This window comes from Silurus aristotelis (genome assembly GCF_946808225.1).
Source record: "Silurus aristotelis genome assembly, chromosome: 5".
Classification (NCBI taxonomy): domain Eukaryota; kingdom Metazoa; phylum Chordata; class Actinopteri; order Siluriformes; family Siluridae; genus Silurus; species Silurus aristotelis.
This window is the reverse complement of record NC_139578.1, coordinates 20,275,618-20,296,234: the sequence shown is the minus strand read 5'-3', so window position 1 is coordinate 20,296,234 and position 20,617 is coordinate 20,275,618. Positions and strand designations below refer to the sequence as shown.

The window sequence follows — 20,617 nt, the reverse complement described above, 5'->3', positions numbered from 1 at the left end:
ATATCGAGTTGCGGTGTAACAGCGCACAAAATTCACGGTTCAGTACGTACCTCGGTTTTTTAATCACAGTTCGGTTGTATTTTGGTAAGTTAGGAGGAAGAAAACAAATGCCATTTGTCAATTTTGGTTAACACAGTTTGTTATTATTAATATTGATCAACATTTGAGCAGTTTACATTAAAAATGTTTTTTAAATAAAATGTCTGCTTGGTTAAATATTGCATAAAATGATATTTTATAAAAAAAAATAAAAATAAAATGTATGCAGTACACTTTTATTATATTAATTAAAAACAAAATAAAATAAATTAGCACAAATAAAATGTATTAAATAAAGTAAATAAATGAAAAAATTTTAATTTAATAGTTTACATTTGTTAGACCCTATTTGGGTAATGCAGATGTGTATGCAAGTGTGTGTTTTACATTTAATAAAAAGTAATGTAAAGATATGTAATTAATCTAATTAGCTGTTCTACTTATTTCGGCATACATTAACAAATGTCTTCATTCTTTTGATCCTTCATTCATTCACTCCCTTGATATGTGGAATTGTCAGAATTTTCTCCTTTTAAATGAAATTCTTAAAGCTGGCTCTAAAACACAAACATTTTTTTTACTTTTCATTTTACTGCAAGTTGTATCCTGTATACAACTATGTTTGTGACAAATACAAAATCTTGAATCCATAGCGCTAGCGTTAGCTGCTACACATTTCCTGGTTAGCGGCTAAACCTAGCACTATTGATTTATTAGCGTTTTCATGCATGCACAAAACATATCTTATTTCCAGTATGGAGTGAGTAGCCACAGTGACACTGCGCTAACTCTACTTTTTTTTTTATGCCCCTGGAATTGTTGTTTAAGTTTTCAAGTTAAAAATCATTTTAAAAATGTGCTCAAAGTATGAGGCAGAGACAAAACAAACTTGTGGTCCACCACTTTATATGTTCCTGAGGAAACTCAGATAGTAACTATGTTCCTCACCCAAAAAGGCTCACACAATAGAAAGATTAGCCTCAACCTTGCCACAAACGCTAAGATTAAACTTTAATGGTGTGTTGATAATTATTAAGAAACACTGAGCAACAAAGAATTATATAACTAATAAAAAATGTAGAAATTCCTTATGATAGAATTAATTCACAGTTATTAGTGTAAAGTAAAGTTAGCTGTTGTGTTGTGGAGAGGTATTAATGTTAGCTAGCTGTAATTTTGGTGTAAATAATAGTGAGAATTATTAGTGTCTTTGTTTGTATGATCATCAGAATTAGAAGCTTCCAAAAGATGACGATAATCGATGAGCCAAACAAACTGAATAGTTAAACTCTTGAGAGTCTCTCAGCTTTGTTCAGATTGAAAGTCATTGTTACACACTGCAGTTGCATTTTTTTTTTGCTCTTTAAACTTTATGCACACTCATACTTCAAGCTGTTTGCTTATTTCCTTAAGCAGTTCATACTTTTTTCTTTGTATTTCATTCAATTTGTCTTTCTTTCAGTGTTCTACTTGCAACAGAAGTGCAGTTACCCTTTAAAGGTTACCCTTCTAGGAGCAAAAATCATGATGTGTGTAAAGCACGCATAAGCAGACACATTATGTTAATAATGACAGATATAATTACTGTCATGCTGCATAGGAATATTAGTTACTCTAGGATTTATGCAAGACTCTGAGCTGCTATAAAGTAGGATCAGGATGCTAGTTAGTTAACAATTAAGCGTGTTTGTTTTTTTAAGCCTGCTAGTTAATAGCCCATTTATCCTGTAATTAGAGGTGATGCATTTTAATTATTTGCCACAACAACACTCCAGTCATAGTTCGATTATGTTTATGATGCTGCCTATACAATACGATTTAATTAAAGATCAGATTTTTATTTTTTTATGAAGAAAAATATTTACTTTGTTTCAATGCTAAATAATTTAAAGCAGTATGCATTTTGTCTGTAGAAAATTATAAATAAATAAATATTATAAATAAATGTACTACAGGTTCACAATATCTAAAAGAGAACATTCAAAAATGTATAATTCTCTCTAATTCACTGAATTGATTGAAACGTGATGCGCTCCTAAACCAAACTAGTAGAGTTCCAGCGTGACTAAAATGTCCAGTTTCTTTGACTTTCTTTCTTAGGCATTTTAGTTTACAGAGCTGTAGGGACTGATAGTTACTGAAGTGTGGTTTTAAAGACCAATGTGCTCTTTATATATTTTAACGCTATGGGTTGTGCAGAAAGGGGCCCTCTGGTATTCAAACAGTTCAATTGCATTAAATGCATAATTAATAAACTGCTGATCTCACACATTTTCATGATGCACTCCATTATGTTTGTTGCATTGCAATGCATGCGTGTCACTCTACCAATAACCTAATAAGTCTCAGTCAGACAGGGCTGCATTGCAGCATGCAGGCTTGGGGTGTTTCCACCTTTTATGTTCAAAAAATCCAAATTTTTTTATGTACATGAGTGTAGGTGTGTCTACACCACATCAAGCAATGTATTACTTAATATACGAAATGAAAATGAAAAAATTTTTTGGGTGACATTTATATACATTAAGTTTGTTTTCCTGTTTTTGATTCAAGATTTGGTACTATAAAAGTTCTCATAAATTAGATCAAACTATTTAACTAGTATAGTTATACAGTGTATTTTATGTATACATGGTCTTGTGATAGAAGTAGAAAATATTTATTATTTGGGGATTTTTTTAGTAGGGCTTTACAGTTCCATTTTCTGTAGATCCTCTCGACCTTTAAGTTAATGAGAGGATGGGTTAAGAGTCCCCCAGGCCTTGTGTCGTCATCTGGGGTCGGGTTGGTTGTAGTAGGTTCAATTCAAGCAGGGCCTATTCTAGAGAGAGCAAACATTACTAAGATTATTCTTTTTGTGTGCCAGTTATTCTATATCTTAATACAGGTTTTTAATGAATGGCTTTTGTAAGGATATAATGATACACAAAATTCTAATCTGATTAATACAAAAATACAAAATACAATAATATGCATTAAAAAAATATGCATTGACTTGATATGTGTGTGTGGGGTTTTCACACATTATTTATTTTCAAATGAATAAAGCTTTCAACATTATAATAATACAGTCATTAAAACCTAATGTGTTTGTGTAATCCATTTGGACTCTTAGCAGCACACAATAAAGCATACAGCTGTGTAATAGAATATAACGCAATTGAAGCATGGCTAAATAAACATTAGCTCGTTGACCAGGCTTTCGATTGTGTGTAGTGTTGGCAGGTGTCAGCAAAAATTATATCCACACCTTACATCCCAACTATTTTTTAAAAAGCTGCAAAAAAGCACTTGACCGTAAACTATTTCTTCTTTGAGTGCACATGAGATTTTTTATTTCAAAACTAGTCCAATTTCCCATAAAATCTCCAGAAATCATGCTGCTGTGACTCACGGTAGTGTGTCTGATGCTAGTTATGCTGCGAAAGTCATGCAGCTCTGCAGCACAAATGTGTTTCTGGTTCCTGTGTACTTCTATATAGCCAGTGGTCTTATATCTAGGTATGAACTTCCTTATCACTGCGGAAATTTCTTTCAACCAGACTGAATCAGCTGGTAAAAGCTGCCTGAGTGCAGCAGAGATTATTTACTCATGTGTTTGTGTGTGTCTTGTAGCACCAGCTAGTCTGCTAGCATATTACACCATGAAATTTATCCTGCTAAGGGGAAGTCCGTTTTAACCCTGTCTTGTATAATATAAAAATAAATAGGAGGCCACATTTTTAGAGGTGGGAGTGTTATCTTCAATAAGCTTAGATGTGTATAACACCTTTCTTTATATAAACTGATTTTTGTCACGCATTCTATATTATGCTGCATGTATTGAATTGAGAGCCTTATATCGAAAGGTATCACTTTTACACTTTGTCTTGTGCAGAAAATGTGCTAGTTCTGAAAGTGGCAATGAGTTCATCCTTCTCTGCTAATGAGTGCATTAGTCTCTGTTAATCCTCCAGCAAAGGAAGTAGCATTCATGCAAATAAATTAACCGATAAAGGCTTCTTAGCTTAAGTGTTTTGCAATACTATTGACTCAAGACAATTTACATGGAAAAGCTCAATGCTAAGACACGTGCCAAAACGGGTCAGGAAATGCGCGTGTTTTCCGTTCTGCAGAGCTCAGCATACAATGAGTAGCTGTTTATGAAGGCTCAGAACATCTGCACGTCTGGCCCAACATGACTGACTAATGGTGGGGCAATGCGCTTCTTTCAGTCTGTTTCTCTATAAAGCTGATTCTGTTCCTCTCTCAGCTGGTGTTTGTGTAATATGACTCTTCTCCATCTGTGTCTCCATACTAAAGAGATGAACAACTGACTGCAACAACACATTGTTGTAGCAGACTGGTGCATTTTTTAGATCTTTATCAGATGCTTTATCAGAAGACACTCAAGCAGTTAGGTTTTTGATTACAAAATGCAATGAGTTGGTCAAAATCTGTATTGAATTCAGAAGGAGTTAAAAAAATCTCAGCCCTCAGCCCACATCTTTAAATATGGCAAAGCAAAACATATTAGTAGGTTATACATTGAATAGTTATTTGTCTATTGTACACTGTAACTCTGGTGTGTAAAGTCACTGCCAGAATGCGAACATAGCTTTTCTCTGGACGAGACTCATAATCTCGACTGCCTTGTGCACACTAAGCTCAGAGCGTCCAGCTCTAAATTTTTCTTTATTGCAGAACAGCACACATGATTGTTTTAGCATGAAGCCAGCAGATATACAGTCAAGCAAACTTACTGTATTGTTAGCACAAAAACATTTCAAGCCCCTCCCCCAATATCCTGCCACGTCTCAGCCTGGCTTCATGGAGGAGCAACAAGAAACTGAAGGACTGAGAAAAAGGAGGAGAAAAGGGGGCACAATTTGGGTTTGTGCCTGGATTTAAGTGTATGTTTTTTATTGCACATTCTTTGTCTCCTTTTCATAGCTTGTGTCTTCCTTTCTACTCACTACACACACACACACACACACACACACACACACACACACACACACACACACACACACACACACACACACACACACACACACACACACACACACATCCACACACAGCCTTTGTTTCGAGACTTTAACAGCCCAACCCGAATAAGGTGATTGTTCACAGATGGTACTGTTTAAGGAGGCAAGGAATGTAATACCATTTGAGGGTCACTGGGTCATTTCTCGTCACATTTCCCCCACTCCAAATATCTTTCCTTCTTTAAACTTTCATTCTCTCACGCACACACACACACACACACACACACACACACACACAATTGGCTGAGCTTTCTTCTTAAATATCTTGCAGCTGTCCTTGCTAGGTCTAAATCCTGTGTGTGTGTTTGAGTGAGTGATGTGCTTGCTCAGCGACTCTTGTCCTTTTTTATGCTAAGCTGATTTATCATGTAATTGTGCAGAATGCTAGCAGAATGTTATCTAAAATGTGACATAGCGATCTTCAGGTGCAGTGCAGAAGATGTTCAGACATTCTGTCATCAATCAGTGACTTCTAACAGAGCTTGTCAAAACTGCACATGTTCTTAGTAACCCAGACGGGAATAAAAATAGCAGTCGCTCAAACTTGATTGACAGGAAAGAAAATCACCAAAGAATTCTGTACTATTCTGTCAAATCTCTTTCCGTAGATCTTTAATCGATGGCGTATCCTAAATGTGCATCATCATCATCATTATCATCATTATCAGTCGGCTACAAATATTTGTGGTTTGCAGTCGTCAACAATCTTCTTCCATTCTGTTCTGTTTCTTGCTGCTGTTCTCATTTCGTCAACTGTTGGTGGTATCTCACTGTTGATTAATTTGCCTATGTACTGCGGGTAGAGAAGCTTTGGTTTACCACGCTTTCTTCACCCGTGTCTTTCAAATGGTTGATAGAGAACATACTTGTTGATCAGCATGAACTCTAAATGTGCATCAAAAATTAAATTAGGCCTTTTACAGCTTTTAATTTTTCAAGCTTTTTATAGGGTGAATGAAAAAACAAAAGAGAGAAAAGGCAGCAGCCAGAAAACTTTTCTTTTGTCATGCTATGGTATGAGTGCCAGGAGACGTTATACAAGCGCAAAGAAATAACATTTACACACCCACATCTGTAAAATGTTTTTTCGTTTTTTATTTCTTTTTTTGTCAGTTGGAAGACTGTTTATGCGGTCTTTCATGTTGCAGATAGCATAGTGTTTGTTTTTTGGGTTTTTTTTCTTTTGCCCACATCTTCAGTTAGAGGTAAAGACAGCCACACCTTCCGTGTAGCGAGCTGAACATTCGAGTAGTGATTTCCAAGCAGTGGTAAATGTGTGGTCGAAATTGTGTTTTCTTTTCACAACCACACACCCCTGCTTCCTGCTTACACCTTTTTTCATGCACATTTATCTCTGCACTATTAAAACAAGACTGTTTTTTTTTTGTGATAGATATCCACCAATTAATGGAAAAACAGCTTGACAAAGGGGAGTTTTTTCCTTCGTGTAAGTAAAATAGGAAGTGGACGGAGCAGCACTTTAATATCACACAATCGCTCAATAAAGAGGTTCTCTCAGGACATTCATCAATTTGGTGGAGGTAAAGCATCACAGGGCAGGGTGGTGGTGAGTCATTTCAAATGGCTGATTGTTAAAGTGCACCTGTTTTTAATGCTTGCAGACATTCACACACATATACACACACACACACACACACACACACACACACACACACACACACACACACACACATATGCACAAAAAACCCTGTCCTTGAAACCTTTGTGCAGATCCACATAAACGAAGTAATTAATCTACAAAGCCAAATTGACAGCTCTTTCAGTCTTCTTAAGTGCTTCAAAATAGGCACACAGACGTACCCGGAAATATTCAGGACAGTGATCAGGAACTTCTCATCAAGACATGATTCTCACTATCATTCCATTCTCTCTCTCTCTCTCTCTCTCGCTCTCTCGCTCTCTCACTCATTTCCTCTCTCTTCCTCTCCCTCTCTCTCTCATTTCCTCTCTCTCCCTCTCCCTCTCTCTCTCTTTCTCTTATCTTAGCTTCATGTTTTTAAAGCTGAATCTGACCTACACTCTCAGTGTTTTGTTTTTTTTTAACCTCAACTTCTCTCTCATTCCCTCTTCCCTTCTCTAATGGACACATCATCATTACCATCATCATTAGCAGGAAAAATGTTGTAATTACAGCACATATGCACACAGACACACACATTAAGCAGTGTCCAGTTAAGCAGCATTGTGTGGCTTGAGTTTATACATTGAAAGGAATTACAAAAGCAAAGCAGCGTGTAATTCTCCAGCAATTCTACCTCCTGGCCTGCACTCACTTCTTCAAATATTGAGCTCCAGGCTCAGTGTAGAATACGTTTTCATCCATTTAAAAGTATGTCCAACGAGAGATACTTTCCAATTCCACCTGAATAAAACAGCTGTTCATAGCCCACAAAGCTTGATCCACCACTGGTGCATGTAATAGTGAAATGATCAGAAGTGATCTGAATGTAAATGGAGTATGCAGGCACCATGAATGCTAAATATACGGTAAATATTTCTTTCACTTCATGAATGGATGTATATGCTTCCAGGTTCTAATAGTATGAGCGGCTGTAACAAAGGGCAATTACGCAGAACAGGAAAAATACATATCTACGTCCTATTCTACAGCCATTTTATTTACAAGACACATTAAAATGCACAAAGGCATTGCCAATTAGTGTGTTTGCTGCAGGACTTGTTATTCCATACGTACCATATGCAAATTCAGATGTGAATTTCACTGTAAGTAAGAAAATAGCATTCGGCTTGCAAAAATATTTCTGTGAAAGCCCTGTCGTCGGTTTTTGTCGTGGGTGGGAAAACAGCAGTATATGTACACTTCATATTTATATAAAATTAATGTAAGGTTTATTTACAATTGAAATCGAAATGATCAACAATTTTTCTAATTAGCACTATCCATCTGCTCAGGTTCTCTAATTATTTAGCCTTTTTTTTATGACTATGAGTAACGATTACAAACTGTGACCTATGTAAAATATTAATATTGATTTTCATTAACTTGGTGAAGTTGTTTTTCTTTTGACAAAATGCAATGTCAAAGTTTTTTGTAGCCAGTGTGTTAGCATGTTATATCATGATTCAGATTGTGTAATAAAGGTCATATTTCCCATTCCCCAGTTACCTCTTTAAGACCTCAACTAGTGGAATGTGCCAGACACTGTTTTTGTTTAATCGGATTATTGCCCATTCCATCAATCTTTATTGTTTGTACGTGCTTGAATTTTAAACTATAGAAAACGTGATCAAGATTAGGCAGTTATGAGGCTGATGAATAAATAGGAAAGAGAAATTCATCATATGGCATCGGGTGAGCACCATCTTAATAACCGTGATTTCTTTTTTTATTTTATTGTCCTGCAAGCTTCATATCTGATCATGTACTCCTACCTGCAAGAAAATAAAAACCTCCACAGCCCTGCAACTTTTTCATTTGAGACCAAATGCACACCTCGGATCTATACATGCAGTCTAGCCCATTGAAAAGATGGTATCTGTGTGTGTGTGTGTGTGTGTGTGTGTGTGTGTGTGTGTGTGTGTGTGTGTGTGTGTGTGTTTGCGCTGTTCCGAGAACATTCGGACTGCTTTGCTTTGAAGGTTAAGTATGGGATTTGTAGAAGGGAAGCTGGACTTAAATCAGCGTGAACGCCACAGGACAGAATATGTGGGCAGAAGGTGAAGCGCGATACTGTGCTCTTCACAATTTAAAGCTTTGATGCTCTCAGTAGTGAAGGGCTTGTTATTGCTATTTTCTTTCTCCCCTCTGGTTGTGTTTGGTGAGCACGTAGCTGTTTATACACATGCCTTTGGGAGCTCACACTCACTCTGCACTAAGCCAAGGCTAATTGCAGGAGAGTTGCTGGGCTTTTGTGTAGCTGAGAGCAGGTGAAATTCATGCCGCGTTAATATTAGCAGAGTTGACCATTAAACCCTTGTGTGAAGTGTTTAATTAATTATAACTGCGTACTAATTAACACTGGCAAAGATACGGCATTTTGAACATTGCAGGTCTTGATGTGTTTTATAGATTAAGCATTCAGTTCATGGTTTGTGTTTTTGGTGTCACAGGACATAGATTTTAGAGTGTTGGGTGTAGGAGGTATGGTGTAGGAGTAGCATGTAGAGCAGTGACATTAGGAATAAGCTGTGAATTCCAAATAATACAAATATCCTAAGACGCATTAAAAGAATAACAGCATGCGCTGTTTGAAACGTCAAATATCTCATGCTATATGACCTTGCATTTTCTCACACATTTGCTTTTAATATCACAGTGGCAGTCCCTATTACGACAACCAGATTGACAATGAACCATTATTCGTCATTTGTTGAATGATAATGATCATGTTGTTTGGGTGATTTCTCTTGGGTGATGTCTCTTTACAGTGGCATTTGATTTCAGTCCATGTTGTTTCAGTGTCGTTCACGCGTGAGCTTCAACTGCGCGGGAAGATTGAAAAACAAAAATGCAATTTCAGACTAAACAGACTAAACAAAAGCCTACTGTATTTTGATGAAGGACCACTTTTCGGGTACAACAGCGTATTTAGGAAATGGATATTCTTTAGGTTGTTCTCACTGAAACGTGCAGAGGCATACACATATAAATCAATAGGCTGATTCTGCTGCCTAAAACTGGTTGTCATTTGTGTAATGCAGAATGTCCTGTAATGTATAATTTATTTTCCATTAGGATCAGCACTACTGGATAATGACTAGTGCAGAGGGGCTTTAGGGCACGCCTCTGTTTCAGCCTCTACCAGCTGCACTTATGATGCCTATTTATTTGTGACTTTGGCTGTGAATGGGCACCATGCAGATGCTACACTGCTTTAGCCAAAAATCCATCTATCACTCCCTTTGCCATGCCAAACACAACCTAGACACTGCAATTACAACAGCTTGGTGCTTGACAGGCACACATGACAGGGTGTGTGTGTGTGTGTGTGTGTGTGTGTGTGTGTGTGTGTGTGTGTGTGTGTGTGTGTGTGTGTGTGTGTGTGTGTGTGTATGTATACAGCCAGGTATAAATGAGCTAGCAGGGTCCTACAAGAATTAAAAGATATCATCAGAAGTTTTATCTTTTTGGCATCCACATTAGATAGCTGTTACCAAACGTCTTATGTGGATTGTTTTGGTGAAACAGCACCACCAACAGTTAAAAATATAGTGATTTTAGAGATATGAAAGGAGGTAAGTCTGGGGCTGATTTCTTTTTAGGCCTAACTGTAGATACATTCAACCTGTTAGTAACAGTCATGTCAAAGGGATTACACGGGGTGAAACAGCCACTAGGATTGACCTATAGTGTTTAGTTTGCTTAAACATGTAGTGGATTCTATATTATTCGTATATCCTTTTTTTTTTTTTTTTTACCAAATTTTATTGGATGTAAAACTGAAATTTAATCAACACACACTGTCTAATCAAGGTACAAATGAAACTTAATGACAGATCTTTTTGGGGTTGAACAATAAAGAATAACACCTTTTCCATTTCGTCATGTTTGGTATTCAGAGTAAGCATGGCTTTAAGCCAGGAGAGCATAATACATAGATTTGAAACACTTGCCTCTCTGCCAGTGTGTGTGCATGAGAGGAAGGCAGGTTAATGTGCGGATTAGGCTGCAGATCAGACACACGCATATTTCAGGTCTCACTCTTGTCATGCCTTATTCTTGACAAGTTTTCAGCGCTCTCTCTCTCTGACTCCACAATTCTGCAGCCTGAGTGCCGTGTGATTGTAATTTATCTTAAATTATTCACTTCTTGTTGTGTTTATTGAGAGAAAGATAAATTATACTTCTAAACAGAGGATTTATTGCTGTAGGTGGCACAGGGTTGTTGCTCATGAAATAAGCCTTACTACCCCCAGTTCTGACCTTAGAGAGCTCTAGTAGTCTTATGCAATTCTTGCAGACTTAATAAATCATGTCAAGGTAATTGACTAAATCTATATGAAGCCAGTATCATAATGTCATTATGTCATCCTTAATTTTGCATCTAGGAACAAATGCAACCTTGTCCCATACATATTAAAATTGTGCCCCCCCTTTTTTTGTCTCTACTCCTTTTCCACCCCATATCTCAAAACTTTGACGCACCATTGGATAGAATCCTTGGTGGCTGGAATTGAATCTCTGATCTGTTTTGTACCTCAGCATGCCAAAATGTTTTTTTTTTTTTTTTTTATAATTTTTTTTATTTCTAATTTAGAGGCTGAATTCAAGTGATGCTCCAGCCAGTCAAAAATGTGCAAGGGTTACCTCTTTTTCTGTAGTGTCCGTAGTGTCCTCAGCGTTTAATGAATTTGGCCGCCGAAAGCCAGAAGAGCACAGCCAGCAAAACATATTATCACTCCAGCTAAGGGTCTGGATGAAAATCACATGGGGTTGCTGAGAGACCTCTTTAGATTAATCTGCAACTTACTTGGCCATCTGCTTTACAAGAAATATGTTCAACAAGATAGTGAGTGATACAGCTGTTTCACCAGAGGAAATGAACACAGTGATATATTGGCAATGCTTTCAGTGTCAATGCTTTGAGTCAAAATTAAACATTTGTCTTTATTGTCTCTGTGTGTGTGTGTGTGTGTGTGTGTGTGTGTGTGTGTGTGTGTGTGTGTGTGTGTGTGTGTGTGTTTTAGGGAACTTTTGGCTAAAGACTTCACAGCGACTCACTATGAAGACAGCCGGCCGGTTACCTTCACTAGCAGTCACACTGTAAGCAATATTCACAGCCTTTTTCTCTCTTTCTTTTCACTCTGCTTTTCACTTTCTTTTGGAGTATCTGGTTTTTTTTTTGTTGTTTTTTTTAAACATAATTTCTTTTTTCTTTTTTTTTTTTTTTTACATTCTCACATGCTAGGCCACATGATAGTATGTTTTCCGTTTGGCTGGAAAACAAAATCCCGTGCTCTTCGTTCACAAGTACACACACACAAACACACACACACACACACACACACACACACACACACACACACACACACACACACACACACACACTCACTCACTCACTCACTCACTCACAGTCACATATCAGCCATGAATGCTAACTGGCACAAAGGGCAACCTACTTTGCTGAAAACATCTTTTTAACTTCAAAAACACACAGTTCAAAGAGGCAGCAGCTTTTGTCACTCCCTATTTCTAGGTATCTCTTTTTGCTGCACAGTGCAGTTTTATTTGGGCCAGTTTATTGCACACTTTTGCAGAAAGGTGCGAGCTACTATCTTCCTGTCATATGCTGGTGTGAACTCAGATTCAATTAAGATGAAAAAGTGATGCAAAGTGCATAGGGCTTCATGCTGACATCCTGCCCTTCTGCCATTGCGAAGATCTCAGCACAGTAGAAACAGTCTGTGTATTCAGATTCATCGCCACAGTATATTCAACTGATCACTATTTCTAAATCACTAGACAAAATATCAGGAATGTGCAATAAAATGCCTGACTGTATATTTCTCCGGTTTTAAGCATTTCAATCTTATACCAAACAGCCATATTTACATATTTCTTATATCTATGAGCAAAGAATTCAGCTCTGTATTTTGCTTTTTGCTATGGACAGATTCCTGTTGCACAAGAAATTGTTCATAAGCTTTGATTTAAAGCAGAAAAAAATTCATACTTTAACCTAAAATGAACTGCTTTACAATTATGTTTCTCTTCACTCCTATTCCTTACTTCCTGTTTTGTTTTGATTTGCTGGGTGAAATTGAGGGCTATGCAATATGTCATCAGTCATGGCTGCGTTATTGCTCTTTGCTGCCATGTAAGACATGGGAATCGAATGCAAGTGCAGACAAAAATGTTAATAAAGCACACACTCAAACTGCAAACATACAAAATAAAAAACACCATAAGACTAAACACACCCGAATGCGAGTAGCAATAATATAATAAGAATTATTAAGAACCATTAACAATAAACGAAAGACAAGTGTGTGTGAGTGAACAGTGAAACCATATACAAGTGCTAATTAACTTCAACATGAATCACTTGCATAAACAGTCATGTGACCTAGTTCAGTGAGGTGCAGTGGCCAAAGGGAAACGTGGTTTATGTCTAAAATCCTGACATTAGCCCGGTGATATTGTAGAAAATATGCTCTGTCTTCTAGTAAATCAGATTTTCTTTTGTTTTCTGAATAATTTGAATGATCTTAGAGATTAACTTCCTGTGTGTTTGTGTTTGAATGGTGAAAGGATCAAACATTTTTATATAGTGCAATTACTCATATATAAATGCTCTGAAAATTCTTTATTAGCTGATGTTTTAAAAAGGTTAAAAAAAGTCCTTAAATAATGAGGCTACAAACAGAAGAAAGATTAGTATAAGAGTTGCTTCATTTATCACACTGATTATTATTGTTACTGACTATAAATTCATTATGCTTTCACAGAGAATACAAGGAATGGGGGAAAAAAATAACGCCTACCCTGATTTCCGGACTATTAAGCACACCCAAATATAAGCCACACAAATACGCCGCACCTGTCTATAAGACAAAGGTGTCTACATTGAAACTAATGAACTTTACACAGGCTTTAACAAAAGACAGTGTCTGTAACACGGCTTGTATCTAAACAGTAGCCTACCAAGAAAGTCATTGTTCACTGTCTTCCTCCTTCCTTTTTCTTTTGGGATTGTCGTGCGTTTAAAAATCACCATCGGTGAAGCTTTTCTCCCGATGCCGTGCAGCTCAGAACACAGGTGAAGTGCGTTTTTTTCATGCCCGGTGGTTTTCAGCGTGACGAATGATTCGCATTTCCTGTAGACTGTCCGAGTGAGCGGCAGGTCAAACGTCAGAGGAACCTCATCCATATTTATGATGTGGTGCGGCCCGATTTAGTGGGAGCGCATCTGATTTAATATAAAGAATTTTATTGGTTCACCTGAACCCGTTCGGCAATTTCATTGGTCTAATGTTATGGGGCTCCGTATTTTGGCGGCATGACGCTTGTGAAACCGGGAAAAACCCATAAATTAGCCGCTTCATTCTTCAAAGTTCAAAGCATGGGAAAAAAGTAGCAGCTTATAGCCTGGGAAATACGGTAACTCATCCTTTAGTACTAATTCCTTACATGTTTATATTTATATTGCAGTGAGTTGAAAGGAAAACGTTCTCTTTTTGTCTTTCGAGAGACAAGATTATTAAAGGTATTGCTTTTTTAAGTTATTCCTAAGAACTTTATACTAAATAAGAGCCAGATTTTGACAAAAATGTTCTTGCATTGGAAATGCTAATAAAAAAGTCATACATCAGAGAAAATGAATGTGAATCTTGCGTGTGGTAGATTATATAGTTATGACATAGTCACTCATTAGCAGGACTGAGATATAGCATATGTCAGGTGTAGTTATTAAAGCCCGTTCAAAGCCCTTCTAATTTACTGCCATAAATCATGAGAGGATCTTAATGGTCCACCTTTAGCAGTCATTATTTCATATTGAGTGTGTTCCTGTGTACATCGCTGTCTCTTTATAAAGACACATCTGTTTCAGCTGTTAGAGGAAGCTGGGGAGGAATTGCAGCTGCTAATTTCAGTCTTTCCGGTGCTAGCCACTGCCCTTCTTTTTGTAAAAGGGCTTGGGTTCATTTTTTTTTTTTAAAGAAAATATCATCCACATTAAACACGTGGCAATTCTAATTTAGTGCTGCTAATTGGAATGTGTCGCTGATTTGAATCATTTTGAGCCTGTCAATGGGGTGTCTCTAAAAAAGAGAGATAAAAAGTTTATAAGACAAACATGACAGCTGCAGCAGCCCTTGATTTATCTAATCTGTAACTCAAACGGAAAATAATCATGCTGCATGCATCGTTTTTAGTCATTTCCCCCTCTCGTTAATGGTTATGTGGTGTGGGTGTATCAAAGTCTACAAACCTCAAAGCAATCCTATGTGTTCAAATTTTACTTGATTTTCAATTAGATAATACGATACTCAACTACCAAGTAATTTAGCTTGCAATTCAGTTGCATTTGCAAAAAAAACGATCTAATGAAGTAACTCTGAATTGTGGCTTAACAACACATTTAGATTCACAACCTGTGCCGAACATTGGCAGGTTTATCCAGCACCTTTAGGCGAGGAAATTGGAAGTTTGATAATATCTTCCCTACTCTCGTTCTGTGCTTTACTAAGCATACTGTTACTGGCCATTCAGAGTCTGTGACCTTGTGGTTGTAGCTGTCAGGCACTTTACCAATGCAGCCTCACATAAAAGCCTACACTTTATTCATTAGGTATTTTTGTCACTACTGTGTGTTTGTTTTTCTACCATGAGGATGCACAGATTTTTTTTTAATGAATCCTAACTAATGTTTAGCCAATAACATATATATATATATATATATATATATATATATATATATATATATATATATATATATATATATATATATATATATATATATATATAAAATAATAAAATAAAGACCCACTTAACGCAATACATGCACTAAATGTTCAATTATGTGCAGCCCCAAAAGTAGAGAGAAAATAATATAAGTAAAAGGACAGCTACTCTTCCAAAATGTTAAATCAAATATTTGTGAATGTTAATGTCAATGTCAATGTCAAGACATATCTATAATCTAAATTTCTACATTTTTTATTGATTTCTCAATTAATTTGTATGCCTGTATTAAAATGTAAATATTGGAACTGCTAAAAATGCCACAGATTTTTATGTATCTTATTAAATGTTTATTAAATATTCTGCAAACATACACAGAATTGATTTTTCTTTTCGATTATTCCTTAGCAATGAAAAAACTATGTATATTGCTTAAAGCGAACTTTCGTTTTCGTTTGATTTATCTTTAACATAGAAGGCAAAAGAGACATTGTCATGCCAGTATGTGAGTGGCTTTCTTTAAAAAGTACTTTAGTATTATTAAAACTATTACAAGCACAAATCGTCCAAAATAGCACTTGAAAAACCTCGTCCAAAACCCCAACTGGAATCCTGTCAGAACCATTTTGATTAAAAGTGCACCTGCAGCCAGGGCATTACCCTGATACATTCCTGCCAGTTACAGAACAGCCAATGAGATTTTCAGCAGCTCCTATTGTCAGCTTATGTCTCCAGTGACAATTGATTTGTGTGTCCGCTGTGCATGAGTGTCCCGCCTTGCTTCCTCTCTGTTCAAATAAATGAGCTAATTTCACGGTCTATTCATTTGAACGAGCCCTTTAAATAGCCGGACTGACGCCCAAGCACAATCTGGATCTGTTTCAGAAAATTAAGGTGGTGCCATTATTTCCCAAATGTTGGTAAAAGACTCAAGAGAATAATTATTGTGAGGGATTTTACCTAAAATGGGTAAAGGATGATGCTTTGACTTTGGAGACAGAATAAGCGTCTCCATGGAAAAAATCCGCTTGAAATTCCAGTTTGATTTATAAGTCACACAATTGGGGCTGCTTTTAAGCAGGAATAAAACACCAAACCATGCATTAAGTTGGTTCACCAGGATCTCTTTTTGGAACCCCAGTCTTGACTGATTTATGTAGCCTTGATTTGAATTCTATCCATAATTCATAATGCTGTCTCCTTTTTTTTTTTTTTTTTACTCGTTTTCTCTCTTTTTTAGGATCAGCATTGCTTCTATCATGGAAGTGTGAGGGACCATTCTTCTTCTTGGGTTGCTCTAAGCACATGCTCTGGAGTGAGGTATGAGCTGCAAGCTTTATGTAATTTAATTATCCTGGGTCAAAACAAGGCCACAATGAGTTCAATTTATTTAGTATTGTGTCTCAGGTAAGTAGAACTAGCTAATGGAATAGAAAATGCATTAACTTTTATGTGTTGTGTTGCTATAATGGATGTGACTGTGTTTGTATTTATTGTTTTCATGCATATGTGTGTGTGTGTGTGTGTGTGTGTGTGTGTGTGTGTGTGTGTGTGTGTGTGTGTGTGTGTGTGTGTGTGTGTGTGAGAGAGAGAGAGAGAGAGAGAGAGAGAGAGAGAGAGAGAGAGAGAATGCATTCTGCCTGCTTATGGTTACTTTTCTTATTTTTATCTATACATATTGTGTATAGGCCTAATTATTTAGGTTCATGTAAAGATAAATGAAAGTCTAGAACATAAAGATATGTTATGGACTTAAATTTAAATTTTATTTTTATATAAATCATTTTGAATATGTACATATAAATATAAAATAGCATAATTAGTTTGTACAGATTCACAAAAAATTCACAAACAAATCTACATTCAAACGGATTCAGCATCCTAAATCGGATTCAGTATCAAATAAAATATACTTATGCTATTATAAACATTAATTTGGAGTTTTTTTTCTATAAGCAGTTGCCCCACATGTAACTAACAAATATATAAATGCAAAATATATATACGTATGAATGTGTGTGTGTATATATATATATATATATATATATATATATATATATATATATATATATATATATATATATATATATATATAGTCATTCATTACATTAAATATAATCAGTATTTACACAGAGTGATGCAATAAAGGAAATTACATAAGTTACAGTTCAGTGGACAAAACACTTGTCGTTACAGAGGTCAACAGAAAATGGCCTTGCTGGTTTGAGGTGACAGAAAGGCTACAGTAACACCGGTAATCACTCTGTGCACATGTAGCGAGCAGGAAGAACAGAACGATGAGGCTATAGTGGGCACAGGCTAACCAAAACTCGACAGTTGAAGACTGGGACAGTGTTGCCTGGCTGAAACCTCGATTTCTGCTGAGGCAGATGCTAGTGCATGAATCCATGGACCCAATCTGCTTGTTGTTGTTCACCATGTGCATCCCTTTACGGCGACTTTCTTGCCCCATGGTTGCATCCAGTATGATACTGTACAAAAAAAAAAGTCATCCTAAACTAGTTTCATGAACATATGAATTTTTATTTTCTGCTTAGAGATAATGCCCTGGAATTGACATAGTCATGAACTATATACATCAAAATCTATCAAAAAGCTTAAAGTGCTTAAAGTTGTACGCTTTAAATGCAGCGGTTGTTCGCAGTGATGAAAGACACTCGCTATGGGAATCATCAATCATTAGACATTTGCTCTTGTTCTCGACAATTTTCAGAATATTAGAACATGCATGATAGTCATATCAGAATGACAGTGTTATTAAGTGCAAACCCCAGGAGCCTGTCTTAACAGATATTGCAAAGTTTTTTGTTCCAATTAAAGATAAAACAATAATAGATAATATCAAAGCCTTCAGTAGTAATAACACGTATGCACGCTAGAGCGTTTCTTCGTAAATACGATCAAGTATTGTCATGATGTTGCTGGTTCATTCGCTGTCACACCACTGACAGCACTGGAGTTCAGAAAGATTAGCATGTATTAAACAAGTTTCTTGTCCTGTGACAGTAAAAAATTTAACATATATTCCTAGCATTTTTTATACAGAAGTATGTTTTAAAGCATAATAAGGTCACGCCAGGGCAATTCACAGTGAAGCAGAACTACCCCAAGGCATCAGTGATCAGAATCTAAATCACGCACATATTCAGAATAATTCCGCACTTTTTTCGTGGCTTTGGCATCTGCTTAAGGACAGCAGCTGCCATTCCAGTAATAAGTTTAAGCCTTAAAGCATAAACAGAATTTGTCTTCAACAAAGAGCAAACAACAGAATTGCAGAATGCTGAAGATTTCTGGATGTTTTTACTTGTTGCTAAATAGATATGAAGTTTAAAATATATCATTTTAGCATGTCATCCTTATAGCATGTAAGGTTTTGAAGTTTAGCTTGATTGCTCTTTTTTACTGCAGCATTTCATTCATCTTAATTTAATGACTGGTTGTTTGCTTCCTTCAATTTTTTTTATTTGTAATATTTCTTTAAAAACTGCTAATAACAAGCAATGACAGAGTTTCACAAAAGTTTCCTTACATTAGGGTGTGGGATAATAATAAATGAGCTATTTGGACCAGAAATGTTTATGCTTAATATATGACTTGAAGCTGCTCAGCAAATACATTTTTTATGTGTAAATGTACACACACGCCGGAGGTCTTGAAGGATACCCAACCATGCCATAGCTAACAGGATTTTAATGAACACCTTTTTTTGGGTTTCTTACGTAAATGCTCCTGTGAACAATTTAAAATTAGTTCTCATCCAGCTTGACAAATGAGGCCCATTGTTGCTACACTTCATGTTGGTTCATGAGTGGCTTTTTCCATGATTAGAAAAGAGAAGCAACCATTACAGTGCAGCCGCATCACTCGTCACCAAGCAGTCACACTGATGCCAGACAAAAGACTCACTTATTACACTGCCCCTTATTACACCGTGTGTTTGCTTGAGTGTGTGTGTGTGTGTGTGTGTGTGTGTGTGTGTGTGTGTGTGTGTGTGTGTGTGTGTGTGTGTGTGTGTGTGTGTGTGTGTGTGTAAAGGTAGGGCTTTTGTGAGGCAAAATCCGCCACAATTAAACACCAAATTGAGTGTCACAACCAGCAATTACAGTCCTATCAAGGCTACTAGTTACTGTACTTTTAATTACTGTTATTTTGTATCAAGGCAAAAATTCTCAGAACCATTAGAGCCTTCAGGAGCCCTCTGATGATATTTAATGATAATTTAAAAAAATACATACGCAAATTACCTAAAGTGATGTCTGTGATGTGAATGATTGCTGTCTGTATTTTGACATCCTGTTCTTAATTCCTTTCCCAGGGGCCTCATTGTACTGAACTCCAGTGACACTTACTACTTAGAGCCAGTGGAAGGGCAGGAGATTCTCCATCACACCTTCTATCACACAGATGACCTGCCAATTACAGGTGGCACATGTGGACACGGTCATGAAACTGGACATAAAAGCCTTCTCAGTGGCCTCTTTAAACCTTTGCATCAAAGGGTCAGTGAGCAAACACACTTTTTTTCATGAAAAGTATTTTATTATGCAACAATTAAATTAGCAAGTGCCAAGGTCTTGAATAAATGTCATATTTTAAGCTTATTATAAATCAAATCTAATATTATTACAGATTATTTCTGGACATTGGGTTACATATTCTAAGCTTGCTACTATGAATTTTATTATTCTCCAAGAGCAGCATACCTTGAAGTGTTTTATTTGTCTTTTTCTGATACCAAATTGTAGTTTTTATTTCTTGAAGTTGAAGTTTATGTTATTGAGAAGCTGCAAGTATTTGACTTTTTTTCTGAAAAAGTTCTGACCAAATGAGACTTCTTCTACTTCTTCTTTCGGCTTCTCCCATTAGGGGTCGCCACAGCGGATCGTTTGTCTTTATACCCCCCTGTCCTCTACATCTGCTTCTTTCAAACCAACTACCTGCATTTCTTCCCTCACTGCATCCATAAATCTCCTCCCTGACCTTCCTCTTTTTCTTCTTCCTGGTGGCTCCATCCTCAGCATTCTCCTACCGATATACACCATGTCTCTCCTCTGCACATCCAAATCATCTCAATTGCATCTCCCTCACCTTGTCTGCAAACTGTCCTACATGCACTGTCCCTCTAATAAACTTGTTTCTA

The 20,617-nt window shown here is 36.6% G+C and overlaps 1 protein-coding gene across 1 annotated transcript in view; it reads left to right on the top strand.

The window, feature by feature from the left end:
• adam19a (ADAM metallopeptidase domain 19a) overlaps positions 1-20,617 on the top strand; it is an 80,853-nt gene that overhangs the window by 29,169 nt on the left and 31,067 nt on the right. Inside the window, exons 4-6 of the mRNA XM_083541262.1 lie at positions 11,736-11,811; positions 16,694-16,773; positions 19,793-19,976. Of these exons, the coding sequence (XP_083397388.1) occupies positions 11,736-11,811; positions 16,694-16,773; positions 19,793-19,976 (340 nt within the window). The remainder of the gene's footprint in view (positions 1-11,735; positions 11,812-16,693; positions 16,774-19,792; positions 19,977-20,617) is intronic.